The sequence below is a fragment of the Emydura macquarii genome, unplaced genomic scaffold, assembly GCF_026122565.2.
Source record: "Emydura macquarii macquarii isolate MOO-44397 ecotype Brisbane River unplaced genomic scaffold, CSIRO-AGI_Emac_v2 contig_3220, whole genome shotgun sequence".
Taxonomy (NCBI): Eukaryota; Metazoa; Chordata; order Testudines; family Chelidae; genus Emydura; species Emydura macquarii.
In genome coordinates, this window is record NW_027133357.1 from 745180 (window position 1) to 761752 (window position 16573).

At 50.9% G+C, this 16573-nt stretch overlaps 1 protein-coding gene across 2 annotated transcripts in view; it reads left to right on the forward strand.

Annotated features, from left to right (window-relative positions):
- Positions 1–16573, forward strand: part of ELAPOR1 (endosome-lysosome associated apoptosis and autophagy regulator 1) — a 67848-nt gene that overhangs the window by 13717 nt on the left and 37558 nt on the right. For both annotated transcript variants that reach the window (XM_067531583.1, XM_067531582.1), the window contains exons 2-3: positions 13370–13490; positions 15847–16039. In XM_067531583.1, the coding sequence (XP_067387684.1) occupies positions 15879–16039 (161 nt within the window). In that variant the 5' untranslated portion in view covers positions 13370–13490; positions 15847–15878. The remainder of the gene's footprint in view (positions 1–13369; positions 13491–15846; positions 16040–16573) is intronic.

Here is a 16573-nt window from a genome sequence, read left to right on the forward strand (position 1 = left end):
CGTTACAAAGGAGCAGGGTTGCTTTAACACAACCCAAATAAAACACAGCACGTCCAACCTGTAGCAGCAAATGTCAGCCTCATTTCAGGGACCTGTAGCACAGCGTGTTCAACTGTCAGGATAATTTCCAGGGCATGCGTGAATATCCCAAGGGACCTGGCTTATTGTAAAAGGAACTCTCCTTAATTTCTTCCTAAGAATCCAACCCTCATTCTGCTCTCGGAGCAGCATGGCAGGGAATGGAAATTACACGGAGCTCCTGGCCTTTGCTCTTCTCTATTAATCTCCAGACGCCCTCCCAGCATGATTTCAGGCTCCCAACCCCCTTGGGAAGCTGGCAGGTTATCATCCTGGTTTTGCAGGTGGAGAAGCTGGGGCCCTGGGAAGTTAAAAACAAAACTTGCAAAAGTGGCCACTGATTTTTTTTTTTTTTTTTTTGGATGCCTCAATTTGTGGGATCCCCATGTAAGATGCTGGGGCCTGATCTGATGTGTTGGGCACCTACCACCCCTTCAGGAGGAGGTGGGCACTTGGCACCTTCTGAAAATCAAGTCCCAGGCATCTACTGCTGGGCTTCTAAAAACAGAGGCCTCCAAATTCAGTGGCTGCACTTGAAACCTTGTCCCTGAATTGCTGGAGGCCCTGCACTTAGCACAGGGCAGAGCCCTCAGTGGATCCCAAATTGCCAGCTCCCTGCCGTGGGCTTTAACCATTAGTCAAGGCTTCCTCTCATTCAGTAGTTGGCCTTGCGATGATACAGCTAGTCAGGGAGGTTCTGGGCCAGTGTTTCATGAATCATCAGGACTAAGCATTCCCAAGGACCCAGATTCACACTGAGGATGCTTCTCTCTCTCTCTGGCAGGTTGTACTGAAGCCAAACACACTAATATTTGAGATGCTTGGCTATTGTGAGGCCATATAAGCACAAGGATAAAAGAAACAGGAATCCTCTCTGTATTGTTCGTATGTCATTTTAGGTTGCAAAGTTCAGGCCAGAAATAAGGCACACATTTTAATAGCAAATCTAACCACTGGAACACGGTGGATTTAGTCACTTGGAGGCTTTAAACTGAGTTGGCTCTCCCTGTAAAAAACCAAATCAAACCAAAAAGCGCTAGCTCAACCACAAGCCCCGGGCTGGATGCAGGAATTGCTGGGTGAGGTGCTCTGGCCTGTTCTCTGCAGGAGGTCAGACTGGATGGGCAGAATGATCCTTGCAGGTCTTAGTTCTGTGGCAACTGTGTGGTTTGGTCAAAGTGTGTTTCTTCCCTGAGCACTGGCATGCACTGCTGAAAAGGAAAGTCTGTGCCTTGCCAGAACTGTGGGTGCGCAGCGACAGAGATCAAGAGATTTCAGAAATCTCTGCTTCACATCAGGCTGACTTAATGGGAAAGGTTTTTCTCCCTTGCTGTGTTTTTCCCCCTCCAGGCTATGAGTTGTTGTGAAACATCAAAGGTTTATTTCTGCAAACCTGAACACTCAATGCTTCAAAAGACCTGTTTTCCACCAACCTGGGAACAATTCTAAAACCTCAGCTACACTATATTTAATAGAAATGTTTTTCTGGAGCTGTTCTACATTTTTTTCTGGGTCCCCTACCTGCCACCACCACTTCTAATAAAAAAGTAATGTGCAAAGAAACAAACACCCCTCCCCCGCCCAAACCCCATGCCCTGTTAACAGAGCAGTTTTAACACCACATTAACATAAAATCGGGTAATGCAAAAATCAGTCCCCTCGCAATGGTGGCTCAACCCCATTCGAGTCTTGTGTGTGTTGTAGCTCACGGTGACCCATAATCATATGGCTTCCCATGGTGGCGGCTGGGGACCCCAGTGGAGATCTCCATGGTGCTGAGCACTGTACGGGTGTTGGGATAAGAGGTGATCCCTGACTGACACGGGTGGAAGGAGCATTGGACCCCGCAGTGGAATGGTCAGTGGGGTGGTTGCAAAGGGCAAACCAGTGCTACAGCTGATGTTGGCTTGATTTTAGTTTCGGGAGGAGGGGGGGGGGTGGTGGTTGGGTTTGCTGAGGGAGGATTAGCTGAAGGGGAGACTAATGGAGGAGGCGCAGGGAGGGCAGGTGTAGTGAGGCTGAGGGAGCAAACAGCTCCGGGGACAGACTGTCTGGAGTAAAAAAACGATCTGTAAATAGTGGCTAGCCATTGATAAGAGGGAGGCTGGCCCCGTGGTTCGGGAGCTGGCTGGAGGCTCGAGAGAGCTGAGATCAGTTCCTGCTCTGCAGCCGCCTCCCTGGGTGACCTTGCACTGGTTCTGTCCCTCCATTCGCCGTCAGTGCAGGGGGGATCATGGCAGTGCCCTGCCTGCCTGCCAGGGGTGTGTCAGGGTACCTGCGTTCCAGGATGACGTGCCCAGCCCTACTGGTAATAGGGTCATGTAAACGCCTACGGCAGATGACAGCGTCATTGTCCAAAGGTCCCTGATGCAGCAGGTGCTGCCTGGGGGCCTGGACACCCCCCCGGATTGGTCTTGTGACCCACTGGGGGTCTGCTTGCCACCCCGGAGAGCCTGGAGCCACATTACAGAAGCCTCTGTGCGTTCTAAGGAGCAAACCCCTGAGCTGGGGAAACTGGAACGGAAAGTGTGGCGAAAACAATGAAGGATAGAAAACCATGGGGGTGCAATTGCCTTGGTGTGCAGGGTCCTTTGCCTGGGGGCGGGGGAGGCAGCCACACAGGGGCTCCCCACAGGGGGCAACTCCACATAGCGCTAAATGGGAGGCAGCCTGCGAGGGGCCTGTGGATGTGCTAGGGGGCTTGTCCTCACATGGCTCGCCTGGGCTCAACCCCTGCATGGGATGCAGAATGGCCACAGCTGCTGTTGCAGCCTAGGCTATGGCTCTGTGTTCAGCCCACGCGTTGGCAGGGACAGATTCCTCCCTGATCACCCAGGATTTGGGTGGCGTGTGGGCAGGAACAAACATCCAGATCCCTGCAGCAATGGCAACGCTGTTGAATTATGACGCCATGCGTTCCCCTGTGGAGCTTCCTGATCTTCAGGGCATGTTGCAAGACCCAGCTTCTCCCTCAGCTTGCGGAGCAGGGCAGGCGCCGTGCTAAGGGCTGGGGCTGTGGTTAAACTGGGATTCTGATTGATGTCACTGGTAGGCATCATCGTTATCCTTGAGGATGCTGCTAGTTTTAAGGCCGGGTATCTCTGATTTAGTGATTTTCAAGGTGCCTAGAGCCCTGGAGAGATGCTCGTCCCTTTCTGCTACAAACCGAAATAGATAAAACCAGGGCTCCAGCTTGGTGCTGGATCAGGAGAAGCCTAGAGTGAAACTGACTAGACACAGAATGAAGTTGACCAGCTGGTGTCCAAACTGAGAGAGGGGCAAAAACAGGAAAAACTGCATCAGACATTCTCCTTAAATGTTGCGAATCCACTTTCACTCACCTGGGGATTAAGCCAGGCATGAGTTTATTTTTTTTTTTAAATGTACTTTTTGTCAGACAAAAAATCCTGTTTCTTAATAAGGCTGCCTGTACACAGAAAATACAGCCATTGTCTGTTCTCCCCGAATCCCCTTCCTTGCTTGCAAATATCCTGTCTCATTTACTTTTATTAGTTGTATTTTGGAAGCGCCTAGTGGCCCCAGTCATGGTTCAGAGCCCCATTGTGCTTGGCGCTGTACGAACACAGAACAAAACGAAGGTCTCTGCCCCAAAGAGTTTTGAAGCGCATGCTTGTCAGAGTGGATAAAGATAGATGGTTTTGTTAAAAATCCAGTTGATTTTATTTTAGTTTAAATCAAATAAATTTTTTCTTTTAAAAAAATAAACTATTAAAAATCATGGTAACCTATGTTAAGCCTTAAATTTACTATAATTCATTAACATTTAAATTAAATAGTATTCAAGCAGCAGGTGTTTGTTGCCAAAGCTTTAAAGAAAGTTAGACCACTGAACTGGTGGAACCGGAGTTTGTTTAAAGGGCCAAACCTGCTTTTGTCAGCAGGAGCCTCTGTGCAGAGAGAATATTTTTTTTCATTTCAGTTCATTCAACTAGTTCAGTACAATGACTGTCATTCAAAATTGAGAAACTGATTGGGAGTTAAAAAAGCAGGAGACTTTGTTTTTTCATTTCCAATCTATGTATTAAAAACAAGATGTATGAGGAAGAGATCTACTAGTTCAAAAATCTTGAGGGACATGGTGACCAGAAGCAATCACTTAGTACAGAAAATACTTTGTTTAATAAATCCATTTTAAATGCAAAACATAAGGGGGGAAAAAAAGGAATCTGATATTTCCAAGGTAGTTGTATTTAATTAATAAACAGTTTTAAATTGCAGGTTTTGTTTATTAATGTAGTGTCTTAGCCATAGGCCAATGCCCATACTCCTGTTTGTGCTTTTTTAATTAAATTCCAATTTCCACCCAAATACAGCTAAACACATCACAAGTAAAAAAACATGGCTAGTAAATAAGAAATGCATTATTCATCATATAACCCTAAAAAAGAAAAAATTAAGAATCTGTATAAATATATGTTAAACTATATAATTGCTTAAATAAATATGTATAGATATAGTCTATCCTCCTGGTTAGCAAAAAGAAGCACCAAGTTTAGTGTAAGGGCTTTATTTAGTTGCAAATCTACATGTTTTAATGGTTACCAGTCAGTGTGAATCAGCCCTTCTTTAGGAAAATAACTAAAAAAGTACAAATGCAAAATGTGATTAAAATCAATTATGTGATTAAAATCGAGGTTTCCTGCTTGCTGATTTAAATCATGATTAAAATCAGTGACTTAAGTCAATTCACTTAGGTGCTCATAGATAGTTAAGGTGCAAGTTTTCAACATCCTTGTTCTTAAGGACCAAATTCTGTTCATCTGTTGTGAGTTCAGTGGGGAAGTGGAAGCCGAGCAGGCTTGGGACCTAATGTTGCTAAATCCTCTGGCTGCTTGCCCACCACTTCTGAAAATTAAATGTTCCAGCTGGTCTTAGTTGTCTTAAGTGTTGTTTTTAACTAGTAGGTAAATATCCCTCCCTCCCTCCACTCTCAGGGTATCACCTTTCAAGGTAGCTCATGGTGGGGAAACATAAGCCCCAGTAACAGATGTTCTTCCATGTGGATGTATTGAATGTGATCAGAGAGAAGGTGCGGCTGGTCAGAATGCTTCTAAAGGGAGGAAGGCAGGGACGTTTGTCAGGGGAGCCCTGCACTCCTGTCCCAGCACATGAGAGCTGATTTATTTTGGCATCGAGGAACATGACCTTTTTAAAACAGGTTTTTGTTTTCTCTCTCACATCTGAGCTCTGTGCACAGATCCATGGCAGTATGCTGCTGTGCTTCAGATGAGAGAGGAAAGGGGGATGCGCTGGTGTCACTTCGCCTCCCATAGCACCTTTCACTCAAGGATCTCATTAATTAAAATTGAGCCTCACAACTGGACAAATACAGGTCTTGGTCCATTAAGAGATGGCTGGTGGGAGGAGCGCAGACAGGACAATGATGAGGGTAGTGCAAAGACCGCTAGAGAACAGACGGGAAAGTCCTCTCCATTTCAGGGGAAGGGACTTGTGCAGTCACACAGTGAATCTCTGTCATAGGCAGGGGTAGACTCCAGGAGTCCTGGATGCAGACAGACCCCTATATGACACCCTTCCCAGGCAGTCAGCTGAGCTTCCAGAACGCTGAGTAGCCATTAGCAATCTCCTGAGCCAACCAGTATCCGCCTGCTGTGCTGTGGTGTGTGATGAGACGAGCAAACACCGTGGGCACAAGTTCTGCTTATGAAACATCTGGTGTGAATGCCACTTAATTGCTCCTGCTTCCTTAGGCAGAACTCTGCGTCCGGGTTTACCTAGGAACCTGTTTAATGAACAATGTTCATTGTCACACTAACCCACGAGTCACGCCAAGGTAAACACGCCGCTTTCATAAAGGCCGAGAACGCTGCCCTGGCGGCTCGTGAAGTTCATGCAAATCCCTTCGGGACTGGGGGCTCTGTCAAATGTAACTGGAGCCCACGTTTTAGACTCAACTGTGTGAAACCGAAGACCAGTCAAAACATGGTTGATTTTTTTTTTTTTTACGTTGACATTTATATGCCTCAGAAACGCAGGGTCCATCCAACCCCCTGGGGGCAGCGACCCCCCAAGGGGGGAGGGGCTCTGATTATTTGGGCTGCAGTAGTGTGGAGAGGTCCCATTGCACTAGATGCTGCCCAAAGAGCTTACGATCAGTCACCAGCGATGCAACGAACTTGGGTGGGGGGGTTGCCCATGGCAGCAGTGAGATGATTAGGACCAGAAGAAACAATTCATTGTTTCCTTGTGCTCCCTTATCAGTTGGTCTGGCCGATTCTGCCTGTTGTCTTAGATTGTAAGGCACTCGGGGTCGGGACCATCATCTTGTTCTGTGTTTGTGCAGCACTAAAACCTTACACTACTTAACATTTTTATCAATGACCTGGAAGGAAACACACAGTCATCACTGATAAAGTTTGCAGATGACACACACATGGAGGGAGTGGTAAATAATGAAGAGGACAGGTCACTGCTACAGAGCTGTCTGGGCTGAAGCAAACACTCTGCATTTATAACATGGTTAAATGTAAACGTATCTGTCTAGGAACAAAGGATGCAGGCCATGTTTATGGGATGGGGAACGGTGACTCTGGAAAAGACTTGGGGGTCATGGTTGATAATCAGCTGAACATGAGCTCCCAGGGTGGCACTGTGGCCAAAAGAGCTAATATGATCCTGCGTGCATACACGGGAATCTGGAGTACGAGCAGAGAGGTTATTTTACCTCTGTATTTGGCACTGGTGTGACCGCTGCTAGAATCCTGTGTCCGCTTCTGGTGCCCACGATTCAAGAAGGATACAGATAAACTGGAGAGGGTTCAGAGAAGACCCATGAGAAAGATTAAAAGCTTAGGAAACATGCCTTATGGTGGTAGACTAGAGGAGCTCAATCGATTTAGCTTCACAAAGAGCAGGGGAAGGGGTGACTTGATCCCAGTCTGTAAGTACCTGCATATTGCATAACGGGCTCCTCAGTCTAGCAGAGGAAGGTATAACACGATCCAATGGCTGGAAGTTGAAGCTGGACAAATTCAGACTGGGAATAAGGTGTAAATTCTTAACAGCGAGAGTAATTAAGCACTGGAGCAACTTACCAAGGGTTGTGGTGGATTCTCCATCAGTGACCGTTTTAAAATCAAGGCGGGCTGGTTTTCTAAAAGATCTGCTGTAGGGATTATTTGGGGCAAGGTCCCTGGCCTGTGTTAAGCAGCAGGTCACACTAGGTGAGCACAATGGTCCCTTCTGGCCCTGGAATCTATGAATCCAACTCTATGAAACACTGGGGTCCTAATCCATGAGTGGGGCTCCATGGGACTACCAGTTTATCATGATCTCAGTATAGGGGGGGTCCCTAGCCCCATCACGCTGCCCCTGCATTGAAGCAGCGCAGTGTTTGGCCCACATGGGCCCTCTCTTATCTGGCAGAGGCATGTGTGCAGAAGGAATGGCTCTGTGGCTCCCTGCCCATCTCTCTGGCTCCGGTCAGCCTGGCTCCAGCCATCGAGGACACCCTCCCGCCCCCTGCCTCGGGCAAGTCGGCTGCGTAGCCCAGCAGCAGCTGGCTGTGACATGGCAGCAGCTGTCTGATGAGTAAAAATATGAAGTGAGGCAGAAGTTTCCCATGCAGCCAGGTAGCGAAGCACCGGATGCTCTGTCTGCAGCATTAATATTGTACAGAGCTCTCTGCTGCGCAGCCCAAGGGGGGAGGGTTGGTAAAATGAGCACAGACAGAACTTGCAGGCTAGCAGGTCTGTATCCAGCGAGGTCCTTATGCTGCAGGTTCTGGGTTCAGGCTCTTCCCCGTCCGTGCTGAGCCTGTGGAAGGGGTGGTGGCATCACTGCAATACCTCTTCCAGGTGAGCTGCATGGGGCTGATTCCCAATGCTCAGCACCCCCGGTGGAGGCCAGATGTACAAGGAGCGGAGTGTGTAGGTACCTGAAGGAGGGCTGGTTTTCCAAAGGGGCCAGCAATTCATGTGCTGGGCTTTGAGAGGCCAACCCTGAGAGTGGATGCTGTTCCCTTTTGAAAATTCTGGCCTAATCTGAGGCTTCTCCTGCCTGTTGTCAGGGTCTGGAGGTGGGCTTGGTTCCCCTTCCTTCGCACTCAGAGCTCTGGCTGCTGAGATCAGATAACACTCTACTAAACCAGCTGGTGTTCTTAATCCAGACTGACTCGACATTCGAATTAATGGGCCTGATCCTGCTCTCGCAACAGCAGTCTGTGTTTTGATAGCAGTAATTCTGCTGACTGAAGTGGAATTACTCCTGATTCTTATGAGGGCGATCAGGATCAGGCCGTCCCTGGGCAGACCTATCATGCTTCAGATTCGCTGCCGATCTGAGAAGCTGTCTCCTTTAGAAAGCATTGTCTCGTTTCATGCCAGTGCTGCTAGCGAAAGGGTGCGGGTGGGTGCTCTCTGCCAGCGCTATCGTTTGGACAGCTTGCTCCAGGAGCCCGCCTAGCTGATATCACTTAACAGTAAGTGGATCCTAATTGCTGCAGCTCTGTTTCCTCCAGCTGCTGCCAATGGCAGAGCGTGCGCATGCAAGCCGTGAGACACGCTGCATCTCGAGGACCTTTATCTATTTGTTGGGCCGCTCCAATGCCACATTCATCTGGCACGGGCCGCTTTAGCTGGGCAGTTCGTCACGCTCAAAGCAATCTCCAGCGTGACATGCTCACAAATGGGCAGCTGTGCTTTGCCCGGCTAGCACAGCCGTGTTGACTTACTCTGTTTGCTTAGTAGGGGGTGGGAGGCAAGATTTCCCACTGTGCCACGTTCAGCATGAAAGAGGGTGTGTAACACCTGAGGCTGGTTGCTGCAGTGCTTGAGAGGGGCCCTGAATATAGGAACACGTGCTTGGCCATGCAAGCTGTTTGTGTGATCCTGCAGGCGGGACACCCAGTGGAGCCAAGGGGGGGAGTCAGCATGCACATGGCCTGTTTCATGCCCCAGCACACACTAAAGGAGGGAAAGGGTGAATGTGAGACATCTCAGATGCATGGAGAGGAAGGGTGGCCCAGTGGTTAGGGCACTAACCTGGCACTTTGGAGACTGGGTTCACATCCCAGTTCCCCTAGAGACTCCCAGTGTAACCTTGGGCAAGTCACTGGGTTTGTCTGCACTGCAGCTGGGAGCAAGGCCCTGGATCCAAGCTTGCGGGGCTGGCCCACGTCTCCGCCGGAGCAGCAGCATCTACACTAGTGGGCTAGCTCCTGTCTGTATACCCGAGCAGGGAGGCTGCCTCTCAGCGGCAGGGTAGATATTCATTCCATTCCTCTGCTTCCCCTCTGCGCACTGGGGACAAGAGCAAGGCCCCCACCACACAGGGCAGTTGTGCTGGTAAAGACTGAGGCACTCGGACACTGCTGTAACAGGGGCCAACTAAGAACCATAGACAGACATCAGGCACGTCAAATCTGATCTTCCCCGGCTTTGCCAGAAATCCTGTTGGGCAGGATCTCGGAGATGTGAGTGTTGTCAGACTCGGAGCTCTGAATCTTTGCCACAGATGTTTTTTCTCCCAAGTGTCTGTAGGGCGATGGAGTGTTAGATTTAAAAAAAAAAAAAAAAAAACAAAGCTTTAAAGAGTCTGGATAAAAATTGCTTCCCAGCTCTGTGAATCAGTTTCCTCTTCCATAGTTTTGCAATAACACGACCCCACCTATTCTTCAGTAGACCAGAGAGACTTTTGGGGTAGACAAGTCCTGCATTTCTAATGTTTTTAATAAAAACAAGCAATGGGGGGCAAACTTCTTTTTTAATACAACGTAAAGAAACAATCAATCCAATCCACTTGTCTCCCCTTTGCCATACGGCCTGCAGCACGGAACGGCCATCTAGGATGCCCTGCAGTCACCTGCTTGGTCAGATGGACCAAATGCTCCTCTTGGTGATGCTAGGGTACTGATTTCAGCCAGAATGTGCAGATGAAATGGAGGGAGATCTGTCCGAAGAGGGAGAAGAGGAAATGGGTGGGAAATTGTCACCTCTTGCACCCATATTGCATCCAGGGCGTGTGCAAAAGGAGCATCACGCTTCACGGCCCTGCGCCGAGGGCAGAGGGAGGAAAAATAACTGAGGGGAGTGTAAGATGGGGGGAGGGGCGTGTAGGCAGTGCCACCTGAGATCCTTCGGCTTACACCCGCCGTGTAACTTACCCCTGCAGTTACAACACTGCTGGGTTAGGCCCAGCCCCTTCTTACTCCAGGCTGCCTGGGACTCAGTCAGACTACCAGCAAGGAGCAGCACCAGCCTTGGAGCTCCTCCCTGCCATGGGCAGTGTGGGCGGAACAGCCTGGCGTTCCCACAGTCAGTGCAGGGGAAAGGCAGTATCGATTGACCCCTTCCTGACAGGGGAGACTGCTGAAGGCACTGAACTGGGACTCAGGAGAGCTGGGGTCTATTCCCGGCTCTGCCACTGGCTTGCGGGGAGACCTTGGGCAAGTCACTTTCCCACCTGTGCCTCAGTTTCCCCATCTATAACATGGGGATATTGACATGTGCCTCATGGCGGGGTTGTGGTGATGAATAAATGCTTGTGAGGTGACCTGGGTGCTGCGTTGCTGAGAACAGTAGAAAACCAAGAGATAAATAGTGTGGGGCCCAGACCAAGTCCATGGAGCTGCCCTTTCACTTTGTGTGCTCCAGCCCCCTGGCTTCTCTCTCACCTGCTGCCTTGCTCTGCCTTGGCCCTGCCCTGCTCTGAGCGACCCCCATGACCAGCGCTTTGTGCCAGCAGCAGTTCGCAGACAGGCTGCCCAGCAGCCAGGAAGGCTGGTGCAGAAGAGGAGTCCAAGGAGGGAAGCTGTTTGCTCAGCAGACAAGACCCCGATAAAAGCCCTGAGGTCTGGCTGGGCGGCCTGCTCGCAGAGCGGCTGGCAATGATGGGCATTGGGGGGGACCAGAGCCAACGTGTTCTGTGGACTCCACCGTGGGGTGCAGGTTCCTAGAGATGCAGGACAATGGGGAAGGAGCAAGTTGTGAAATATAGTCTGGCCTAAGGGTTGGGACGATGGCCCTGGATCTATTCCTGACCCTGCCACTGGCTGCCTCCGTGGCCATGGGCAAGTCACGTGTCTGGTTCCCCATCTACCATGGGAATAAGGGTACTGCCCCCTTGGTGAAGTGCGTTGAGATCTGTGGACGAAAAGCGCTAGGGGAGCGAGGTCGTATCTGCTGCTGTTACATACGTGGGGTCTGCGTCTCCTCTTATCCCAGTGGCAACTGGGAGAGACTCCAGTGAAGTCAGTGGCGCCATAATGGTACCAAAGCAGCATAAGAGCAAGGGGAAATCGGACTCCGAACAAACCAGACAAGGCATTTGGTCTGAAAATGGGCCTGTAGCTGCCCTGCTTCCAGCAGGGGTTGTTGGATCTCCTGGGCTTGGCCAGCACCCCCAAGGAGCTCCCACGTGCTAGGGGTACTTCACTAGGTGGCACGCTCCGTCCTGGCATGGTGAAAGGGGCACCGTGGTGTTGGCGGTGCCCTCGTCTAGCTGAGACTTAATGCCCAACTCCTGACTTTGGCTGCGGTTAAAGATCATGCAGCCTCTTCCCCAGAGCAGGGGCCCCAGCCCAGCTGCAGGTTCCCCTGCTAAAGGCCAGCCTGGAATCCCTAAACTCCTTCCTGCAGCATCAGCTGAGTGCGATACAGTTTGCTTCCAGGCCTAAATTATTGCTCACTGTTAAAGAGCTGCCAGGATCTGCCCCAGAGGCAGCTGCATTTCAGTGCTGGGGGGACTGCTTCATGAATCCTGCTGGCCAAAATTTGGCTATAAGCAAAACGTGCTCTTGCTGAAGTCAATGGGAGCTGTCGGGGAGGGGGATTGAGGGCGGGGCAGGGCTGGCAGCCACAATCTGTGCATCTCAAATGTGGCGGGGGGTCCCCTGGAAACCGTTCCAGTGGGTCCCTTGTGCTTATCCTCCTATGATTCTATGAAATAGAACATTGTTCCCTGCAGTGTCCTGTGCCTTTGTCACTGCAGTGACTTTCTCCTGCTTGCTGTCACCCATCTGCGAGATCCCTAGTGTCTATTTCCCTCTGCCTTCCGGGTCTGTTTTCCTCCAGTCTAATTGCATGTGAGAGGGATTAGCCGTTCTCTTGCAGCCCATTCCAGGGACCCACTCCAGTGCCCCTGGCTGGGCTCGTCGCTTGCCCGATTGCTGAGTATTTCACTGCCTGCGTGAGAGGAGCTAGAGGAGTGTGACTGTGAGACTGAACAGGTCTTGTTCAGCACGTGATCTCAGCAGTGACACGTGCCAGGCCACGGCAGGAACAAAGCAGGGGTAGATAATCGCAGCTCAGACTCTGGAACAATTAATAATGGTGTAATCAACATGTGTCCCTGTCATGGAAGGACAAGGAAGGGGGCATGACATTATGGCATCAGATAGACCGAAAACATGGGTATATCTCACTGACCCTGGCGACCATGTGGGCCAGGAACAACTAGCTTTCATGTTTAATGACTGATGTCAATTCTCTGGGCTCTTCTGTCCAGTGGCTCAGAGAAATGGTAACAACCGGTGACTCTCACTATCGGGCAGCATTGTTGCAGGTGCGGGCGTTTGGGCTCAATTATTCTCTTCCCATTGCAACCCCACGGGCGTCCACGGAAGCAGCTCCCCTGATGTGAGAGGGAGGAGAGTGGGGCCCATGGTTCCGCGGCTGGGCACGCACTGACCAGTCTCACACCTAACAAGGCAGGTGGCATTTAGTGGTTTTGCAAAAGCCCCTGAGCAGGTCAGGCCCCTAACTCCCATGGAAAATCACCTTTCCTAGGTGCTCTGAGAACCCACTAGCTGTCTGTCTGCATCTGGAGGCACCGAGATCCCTGTGGAAATCCGTGGGCCTGGCGTACATTGGGAATAGCTCCATTGAAGTCGCTGGGGCAAGTTAGGAAACACCTGTCCGTGTGATGGCGATGAAATGCTGATGATGCGTCTCTTGCCGGGTGGTCAGTAGCTACAGCCAAATGTGGGGAGGCAGGGTGTAAAAAACTGTCCTTACGCGTGTGTTGGACTGGATTGCCACGCTGGTGTGACTCCGATCTCAGTTAAACCAGTGTAACCGGGAGTAACGCCCCTGACGTCAGCGGCAAAGTGCCCGTGTCACGTGGCGTGGATGGAATCTTGTCTGCATTTTCTGCCTCCTGCCAGGCGCACGGCTGCATGTGCAGTGCGGCCGCGTGCCCCAGGGTCCGGCAGGGTGTCATCAGGAGGAGCCAGGCCTGTAGCGCTCCCCGCTCACGCAGCCGGCGCTGCTGCGTGTCGGGCACTAGCTCACCTCTGTGTTTTCTCTTCCAGTCTGAATACCACTACGAATACACCGCTTGTGACAGCCTCGGCTCTCGGTGGAGGGTAGCCGTGCCGCACAGCCCGGGACTCTGCACGGGCCTGCCAGACCCCGTCAAGGGCACAGAATGCTGTAAGCTACCGGCGGAGCTGTTTCCCCTTGCCCCTCCAACAGCTGACTGGTGCAGCGATTGATGGAGGGCTGCATCTTTCACATCTCATCGGTGCCACTGGCTCCGGAACGTCTCCACGGGGTTATCAAAAGATGCAGGCCTGCTCCTGCTCCCGCTTCCAGTGAAGCTTTGCCGCTCTCTCCCGGAGGAACAGGCCAGCAAGTATTAGGCCTGATTTTCCTCATGTAAATTAGGAGTAGCCCCCTAGGGCCCCACACCCCTCTTACCCCAGTGTAAATCAGGAGTAACTCCATCGAAGGCCGTCGTAACTAAACTGAGAGAGCACCAGTGTGACAAGAGCAGACTCGGATCCTGTATATCTGGGGTCTGTTGAGGATTTTTTCCAAGCAGTGATGATTACGATCGAGGCTCCAGAGAAACGCAGCATTTTATCAGCTGCATAATGGCGCAGTTCCTTAGAAGGTACCGACAGAACCTGTCCCCGGGATAGCCCATTAACCAAGTCTCAGCTTCTCTTCCGCTCGTGAGGGAGATTGAAGGAAGACAGGATTGCAGCAGAGGGAGTCCTTTAAAGTGAACCGAGTATCCATTCAGTCAGACACAAGGCCCGTTTGACTGCTGGATCCGCTGATGCATTCAGAAATGCTGTGACTCGCCTGGGGCACAGCTGCTTATTTTAGGTTATTTCTCCGCTAACAGTCGCAGCCTTTTAAGCAGCTGGCTGACACTTTTCATCTGTTCACTCGGGGCTACGTTCTGCTGTCGCTCATAACTGTATCCCGTTGTGGCTGTCAAAGGATGACCCTAGCACTGGGACAAGACGGTGAGGCTCAGCACGAAATCAGAAGACTTGGAGATGAAAAAGTCTGAGATTCCCCCCCCATACACACACTTTGTTTTTAAGTGAGCACTTAGCCGAGATGGATGTGACTTTGGACGCTTTAGGTAGCAAAGAAAGCCAAGGGAAGGTCCATGTAATCCAAAAGAAAACGCAAATGCCCCCTAAATGCCTAACTTCATTCGACTTTTGTAAATCACTTTTACATTGTCACCAGTTTTGCTTTCTTTGCACCCAGTAAAACTTGAACTAATTTTAAGTAGGTTAATGACTAAGGCCAGATTCTGCTCAGTTACCCTGTGGCAAATGGGGAGTAACTCCACTGCAGTGGGTCTCAGTCTGACGTTACTGCCACTGGTCTTTGGAATGGCTTCAGACCCGCCCCTGTGCAAAGTGTCAAGTGAAGAAAGCCCAGAGAGTGAGGGGAAATGTGCAGGATCCTGTAGGAGGGTCTGGGAGCAGTGGAGTCTGGATCCTGATCTGGTTGGGTTAAGTTGGAGGCTGCACAAGGACATGCATGGGTGTGGATTGGACAATGCTGTGCTCTTGTGAGCTGTTTGGGCCAAACTTTGGCCCCCAATGAAAAAATCCCCCCAAGATGCCATGAAAAGCCACCATCTAGGGCAGGCGAGAGAATGCTGAGATTTCAACAACACTCAGACTCACACATGGGGAAACTGCTTCTGTCTGGGTCTGGACACATCCTGGAGCCCAAACTGCAGGAGTGGGCTCAGATCAGAGTGCACCACGAACCCAATCAATTATACGTAGCACGTGCCTTGTTAGATCGGCCTTACAGGAGAGCATCTACTGACTCGCAAACGAAACGACTCGTACACGGCAATCCACCTACGAGACTCTGTGTCTGTATACAGATGTGTCTGTTCCATGCCTAGGGACCCAGCCTCAAACGTTTGTACTGGGTGGGATTCTCCAGCCTGTGTGATTCCGAAGGTCAGACTGGCGGGTCAGGGTGGTTCCTCTGCCTGGCCATCTGTGTCAGTTCTGTGGGGATTGGATCCAAGGTTCTGCTTTTGCCCCCGTGTCTATGGCAGTGTCTGTTAATAGACGCTGAGGGCGTTGTTCTTATACGCACCCCAGTCTTGGTTACTTTTGGCTATACTGACAGGCACAGGGTCTCACTAGGACCCTTTGGGTGTCTGAATGTCTGCTTGGCAGCTATCCCTTGTGACAGGTGACTGGTCCACCCCAAATAACCCAGCTGTAATGTATGAGAGAGAGCGCAATCCTAGTCAGAACCCAGCTGTGAAAAGCTTTGCAACTGACAAGCTGTGCAGCAGTGCTGTAACTGTGTGACCTCGGGCCAGCCAGCCCTCTGCAAGAGTTAGCTTCCCTGCCTGTAAAATGGAGAGCCCCCCCCCCCCCCCCCACCCCCCCGAGAGTCTGGGATCCTGGCACTCCAGGTGCAATGCAAATGCCGAGGATTGTGGGATAAACCTCCTTCCATGTCCCCATCTCTCTTCTGATCTCTCTCTCTCTCGTGTTCTGCGTTACAGCTTTCTCCTGCAAAGCGGGTGAGTTCCTGGACATGAAGGACCAGTCATGCAAGCAGTGTGCCGAGGGCAGGTATTCCCTGGGCACTGGCGTCCGCTTTGACGAGTGGGATGAGCTGCCCCATGGCTTTGCCAGCGTCGCGACCAACCTGGAGATCGACAACAACTTCTCGGAGTCCGTGGAGAACTGCACCCTGTGAGTTGGTTGTTGCTGCGGCACGAGTGTCTTGAACGGAGCCTCGGGAGCATCTGGGCTGCAGCCAGCGTCCTTGGGCCTTTTGTGCTGGAGAATCTGGCTTCCAGGAGTGCTGACACCCCCTCACCCCCACCTCTGGCTGCATGAGACCGGCACTTCTGTTGTCACTTGCCCCAGTTACGCACCCGTGTCTTTCCACTGACAGTGATGCTACTCTTGATTTACACTAGGGGAGTGAGGGGAATCCGGCCCAGTGGGGATACTCCTGTTTCACACTGGGAGGTGAGAGAATTTGGCTCCAATAATTACATCCTGGGACGTGTGGGATATAATGATTATAATTAACTGTGAGTTGTTTAGAAGTGGGGTTGAACACACTGGACTATTCCTGGCTCTGATTTGCGTTGGTATTTTACTCCAGATATACCTTGAAGGATTACCTGTTTCCAGTTACCATTTGTGAACCCATTTATTACTGAATAGGAAGGAAAAGCAGAGCAGATTGCTAAGTGAGCAACAGCAAACGTGGGAGTG